At 36.4% G+C, this 6,559-nt stretch overlaps 1 protein-coding gene across 1 annotated transcript in view; it reads right to left on the bottom strand.

Annotated features, from left to right (window-relative positions):
* Positions 1-6,559, bottom strand: part of CFAP43 (cilia and flagella associated protein 43) — a 42,416-nt gene that overhangs the window by 4,529 nt on the left and 31,328 nt on the right. The window contains exons 27-35 of the mRNA XM_031061316.1: positions 6,235-6,360; positions 5,564-5,683; positions 5,376-5,483; positions 4,078-4,164; positions 3,683-3,771; positions 3,111-3,312; positions 2,224-2,336; positions 1,601-1,757; positions 590-754 (exon numbers count right to left, since the gene is read on the bottom strand). Of these exons, the coding sequence (XP_030917176.1) occupies positions 590-754; positions 1,601-1,757; positions 2,224-2,336; positions 3,111-3,312; positions 3,683-3,771; positions 4,078-4,164; positions 5,376-5,483; positions 5,564-5,683; positions 6,235-6,360 (1,167 nt within the window). The remainder of the gene's footprint in view (positions 1-589; positions 755-1,600; positions 1,758-2,223; positions 2,337-3,110; positions 3,313-3,682; positions 3,772-4,077; positions 4,165-5,375; positions 5,484-5,563; positions 5,684-6,234; positions 6,361-6,559) is intronic.

Genomic DNA, 6,559 nt, shown 5'->3' with positions numbered 1-6,559 from the left:
CAGTGGTATCCTTGGCCGTGTCCCACAACCTTTACCTCTTTCTCCTGGCCTGCCAGCTGGGCTTGTTGGAAGATGTGTAGGTGCTGACATGCTGGTGGCTGCCCCTCCTGCCTGCCGGGCAGGGCACAGCTCCCTGCTCTGCTGCTGGGCCAGCGAATGGCAGCGAGAGGGTGGGACCCGCTGAGGCTTCCGCAGGAACGCTCAGGCCCCAAGCAGGGCAAAGTTAAAAAATGTCTGTGCGATAGCAGCTGGGGGCACCTCAGGCTTCCACTTAAAAAGGACTGTTCGATTTAAGAGATCTGTTCCTTGTGGCTGCAAAATTCTGATTCCTTATTCAACGCCAATTTTGAAACACTAAGAGTTAGGACTAATTTTGCCTTAATTTAACACTCTAACATCCCAAAGAATTTCATCACTGCTCAATCTCATGAGTAAGACTTCCCTTTGAAAGCTGAATTGTTGACCTATTAGGAATCATGTTTCTCTGGTAATAAGAGATTTATGAGGTATAAATATAAATGATCTTTCTTAAAGGTGTAGGCAGTATAAATTTCTGCATTTGAAATATAAATCAGAAAAAGCAACTCACTAGCTGGCAATCTTTTGAAATAGGTAGGATTACAATATCCCGAGCCTTCTCTTTCAGATCTTGTATCTGCATTTTCATTTTCTTGTGTTCCCATTCCAGCTGTATTATCCCTTTAGAGAAGTCCTTAAATTCTACCATGGCAGTAATTTTTTTTTCTCCTTGAGCCTAAAAAAATAGATCAATCTTAATTAACACACTTAACAGATTATGGAATAATTGTTTGCAACAAGATGGGCAAGTTTCCAAAGTCATAATTTTAGTCAATTAAACATGCTATACTGCATGCCTCTTGCCAGACTTTACTCCAGATGGTTATCTTTTAAGGAAGTTCGTTCTGTTTTATGCTCTGTGTCACAGCTTTAGATCACAGAAATAGATGAAGAAAATGACAACTAAGCTCTCCCTCCATCTATCTATCTTACATAACAATGGAAAGGTATTTTAGGTGTACAAAATACAAGCTTGCTCTGTTTAAGGTATTTTGCATATGTTACTGAAGGCTTTGTGCAGTATCAGTAAAAGACAATTTTTGTACAGGTAGAATGCCTTAAAAAAGAACATTTCATGAGGGTATGAAAAACTGTTTTAAGTATCATCACCAATTTCACCTTACATAAGAAACTATGAATTTTTAAATTTAATGTGAACCACTATTTGAATGCTTCTTAACATGGCAGTAAGTTTGCCTCAAGGGAATTTTTGGACTGGTGCCCATGATATTAGCATTTTCTAGTTACAATGTATGTGTAAGTGATGGTGTGTCTAAAGACTGTCACCATTTCATTGACCTGAACTGTATTGATCAAACATCAAGAAAGCAGTCTGCACTGCAATCTCTACATCGTGAGAAGAGACATTAGAGAATGCTTAATAGCTTCTAGATTACAATTGAGCCTGCTGGTGTGTTGTAATGAATTGAAACTAGATGCCAGACTGGAGAAAAAGCTGAGCCCCTGAAGGACAATACATTTGTTTAGGAAGCTTAAATATCCTCTAGATAATGTAAATTACCGCAACAGTGCGATTCAGTTCCTCAACAATGCTCCTATCAATGAGAACAGCATCACTGTACTCTGGGATCTGAGTACTATCCAATTCCACCTGTCCTTGTTTTAGCAAAAACTGGACAATCAAATTCTGCTGAAGCTTCATCTTTTCCTCCTTCAGCCTAAGATGGCAAAAAACAAAAACAGTGTTTAGTGATTTCAACAGGATTACAGAAATCCTCCCATGATTCCCAATGTTTATATTTATTACTGGCAGGTGGTATGTTCATGTAGGGCTTACTCTTTTCCAGACTCTGTCTTCTGTTTGCTGCTGAAGTGACTACAAAATCTGGAACTTATGGTATATATATACATAAAGTTTTCAAGCACTGGATTCAGTTTAACATACACTAGCAATGTTCTGGGGAAAATGTCATTAACTGAAATGAAATCTTAATATCAATTGGAAAGAAAACAGAAGAGACTTCCAGCCAGGGTCCATTTTCCTTTATATTTTACTTTGGAATTTATGAAACCTAGATAAAAGAGTGCAGAATAACAGAAGTGAATAATTTTGTTTGTAACTTTTGGTTCTGTGTTAGTGGAGTATTAAAGATCAGCTGAACATAGGAAAAGATAAAAAATTACCAAGTGAGTTCTTGGAAAGTTTTCTCCAATTCTGACTTCATCTTATCATTTTCCTCTGTTCTTCTATGGAGACAGGCCTGCATCTCTGCCAGTGCTAGGGCCTTCCATTTCACCTAGGCAAGCAACATTGTGACATTCCCAAGCTTTTCAACTTTGTCCGTATGTCAGGGCAAGCTTCTTTGAGGACAGAAAAGCCAAGTTCTTAAGAAGATATCTTTATATATAAATATGCAGCCCAGTATTTTGAGAATCTCAGTACAGCATATAAGACATAAAGGTTAAGCCTTATACTGTGCTCAGGAAATTATTCGTTCATATATAAATATTCATGTGGAGGGAAATCATATTTTCTTCTCTTTTGGTCAAATTTCATGTATATCTGTCTCTGGATAATTCAGATTTATTCATTCATGCTTTTATAATTAACAAATACATCTCCAGAACCATCTTTTGTTAAGAATTGCTCTTTATAGTCTAGAAAATATTGGAATGCATTGGTGCAAGTGTAGAATGCTTATGGGAGAGGATGACTTCAACAGGTAATGGGAATCAAATACCTTATAGTTTTTTTTGGTATGGATAGAGAAAAGGAAAATGATGGGTTTTTATTTTTAATGAAACCATATCAAGGTCACAATCATTCTGATCAAATCCATCCATATTAATATGCTAATTTTTCCTCTGAAGAACTACAGCTAGAACTAGAGAACAGGTTTACCTGTTATTCTGAATTGAATGTAGCCAGAACAAACTTTCAAAGGCCAATGGAGTATATGTACCCTGCATTGTTATTTCACCACTAGCTTGACTCTACATGAGAACTCCACTAAAGTTTAAGACTCAAAAATATCAAGAAGTATATGGGCAAAATAAAGAATTTTACATACCAGCTCCTCACTCTCCATTTTATTTCTTCTAGCTAGACAAAAATGTTCCCACATAGACTGGTCTAAGCCACTAGGCATGTGCTCAGGACGATCCAGTTCATCCATGGCTTTCATTAAAAGGGAAACTGCACCTTGGTAATCCTCAGGTGATCCCTTCACATAGGGGTTAGCTGTGTCAAGGAGGATTTCTGTATCTGGGGTCCTAGAGCACACACAGAGCACAGACAGGATGTACTTTGTATTTTCTGTTACATAGCAGAAGGTCACAAAACACTAAGAATGTTTCATACTCTCAGTCTCTTGCAAAAAGCAAATAAATAAGACTATACCAAATAAGAATATTGTCTTGGAACCTGATGATTGCTTAGATTGCATTTAAAATAGATTTTGTGGAGTAAATAAGGAAATGTATATTCAAAATAGCAATTTTTAGTGTGACAGGAAATTATCTATTGTTAACTATTCCATAAAAAGCAGGCAATACAATTTAGACTATTAGAATAAATAGTATTCTCATTCTTGACTCACAAGGAATATCAGTATGTAAATAATGGAATCAAAGGGAATCTTACTCTGGTCGATGTTTGTAAAGTTGTAAAAGCTCCTCAAAGAGATTGCCAGGTGTATGAGCAAACTGCTTCATAAAACCATGTTCCAGGTTCTGGGGGTGGGGAAGAAAGCTTTCTTGTTACCACAGTATTATTTTTAAAAAAAGAATCAACTTGCCCATATCTTAGAAATACAGAATACAGTGCTTTTGCAAGTACTCCCAAACATCACAGGAATCTGCACTATTTCATAAATTCTTCTATGCACACACTGTCCTTTACTGCCTAATTTCATTGATCAGTGAATTGGCCAGAATTCTTGCTTACAGAGCAGTACATTCTTCTCATTATGAAGATATAACATTAACTTTTAATGAAACTATGAATTCTGAAACTCCTTGTGTTTTCAGAAGTCTCACCTTCTCTTCATGTAATGCCTCTTTATAGGGGCCTGTGCAAGCCTCAACAGCATGTTTTGCAGCCAGGATTTTTCTTGCACCCTTGACCTATGGTAAAACCGAGAGATTTCAGGAATGAAAAAGCCAGCAGAAGCAGTGAATGGCTATTCACATACAGTGATGAAGCTCACACCTTCTTATTTCTAGAGATAACCTGGTGAGCTATTTTAAGTAACCATACAGTGCCTTCTTCAGTGGTCACTTACAGGTACTGCTAGAAGATGAAGAGCTGTAAAATTAAACTACCTGCTGCTTAAGAATGTAATAAATTTCAAAAGGCTTGTAAGAAATGCTTACAAGCCTTTTGAAACATTGAATGTAATTATGTATGTTGATACCTTTTTTTCTATAGAGATTTCTCTTTACTTTCATGTCATCTCAGGTAAGACCAGTCAAAAAATCCCAAATGTTGTTCAGTGGAGAGTTCTTAACTTTAGAATGCAATTTCCCCATTGTCATGGCAGAGTTCTGCTATGTATAAGGATACTAAAGTCATGTTTTATAGAGGCTGTTAAATGCTAATACTTTGCTGGGGAGACAGTTCTGTTGTATGACAAACTTCTTGTTGTGACAGTTTTTGACGGTTTCCATGGACCAAAAGTTGTACCAATGGGACCATTTAGAAAATGAGGGGGAAAAAAATTTGAAAATTGTAAGCTGGTATACACTTGGCCTCAGATGGCTTTAAAACTAGTCCAGGCAATTCAGTGGTGGGGGCTAGATGCCTGTTTGGAATCCCTCCCTGCAGCTCACAAGGGGTTGCTGGCAGCTCCAAACACACACAGGCTGAGCAGGAGAGCTGACATGTGGAGGCAGCAGTATATTTATTATCTGAGGACTCATGAACAGCTCCATGAAGACAAAGTGGGCAAATGGGATAATATTGTCCCAAAAGCCAGAAGCAACCTGCAGACTACCACAGTAAGAGACTTGCATTGAAACATAGAGCTACTGCTGTACTTTCAGCTTGATACCAGGTAGAAAAGAATATTCTTTGTAGCAAACAAATAGCAGCATGCCCTTCTGAATGCATGAAGCTTTACCAAAGATGAACTGAGCTAAGACCCTATCAAGAAAACCAGAGGTATTTATAATGTATGTCACCTGTACAAATTGAAAAAAAAAAAAAGATTGTAAATTGTCAGAAAGTCCTTTATGGCAAGAGGCAAGATTTCGTTTTGGAAAGAACAGACTTCACATGAAACTGTACTTTAAACATTACATTACTCCTAACAACAGCATTCCAAATGACAACTTACTTTTTCTTTCTTCTTTTTCATAAGGAATTTATGAAGTCCAGCTTCTCTGGTGTCCAACTCTTCATCCAACAGTAAAGTGTAAATGAGATTGACTATTTTGAGTTCTTCCTGTGAAATGATTGTAATAAAAAAGTTTAAATTTCTGCTGCACAGAGGTACAGATGAAAAATTAATGCTTTTTGCAATACCTGGTAGATGACCATCTGTGATTTCAGTTTCTTTTCAGAGAGTTTGCGGACAATCTCATCAAAATTTTGTGTTGTTTCCTTGATGGAAGCTTCAATTTTGTTCCATTCATTTCTCAGAAACTGGGGAAGGCAAGGACAAGAGCAGCAATATTACATCTGGAGGAATAAGTAATTTTTTATGTCTCTCTCAATATATATCTATATATATGAGATGATGAAGAATGCACAATATAGAAATGTATAACTCAGCCAAAAAGCCACAGAAATTACTTGTTTGGAAAGAGAGTTCTGCCAGGCTACAAAGTTATGTTGTTCCAATACCACTTTGAAGAATAAATATGATTTTATTATTTTTGTATGGCATCAGCAACTCTGGGAATGAACCTGAAAAACACATTTTAGAAATACTGGTACATTTGTGAAGGAAAGTTACCTTCTTAGGATATCACATCTTTTACAGGCTTTTGCCCATAGTAATTGTTATAAGTGGAGACTGCCTGATTCTGTCTGAGGTAGGATTTATTAAATATGCCATATGATCTTTGATGATAATTTATTCTTAGTTTATCCTATTTATTAGCATTCATTTTTAGAAGTTGTTTCTGAGAAAGACTGGAAGCTTTAGTCATGAGCACTGTGAACTAACCCATCTTTTCCTCATTTTAATTTACCTGTCTATAATCTTCTTTTTCTTCATTCAATTCATTGACTTTTTTTTCATATTCTTCAAATACTTTTTTTTCTTCTTCAGTCCAAAGATCCTCAGGTCTGGATAAAAAATCAGGTGGAGGAATATCCTGGAAGTATTGAAGAGTAAAATGCTTAAAAACAATATTAAGTCTACATCAGCACACTAAGAAACTACAGCATGCACTACATTTAACAAAAGGTATTTCTTAGTAAGATTCAAGTCTTAATTCAAAGTAACATATATATTCTGTTGCTTTGGTCTGTTACTTGCACCAGTAATTTTAGTATATATATCATATATATATA

This window comes from Geospiza fortis, unplaced genomic scaffold (genome assembly GCF_000277835.1).
Source record: "Geospiza fortis unplaced genomic scaffold, GeoFor_1.0 scaffold130, whole genome shotgun sequence".
Lineage (NCBI taxonomy): Eukaryota > Metazoa > Chordata > Aves > Passeriformes > Thraupidae > Geospiza > Geospiza fortis.
Note: the sequence above shows the minus strand (reverse complement) of the source record. Positions and strands in the feature narration are given on the sequence as shown.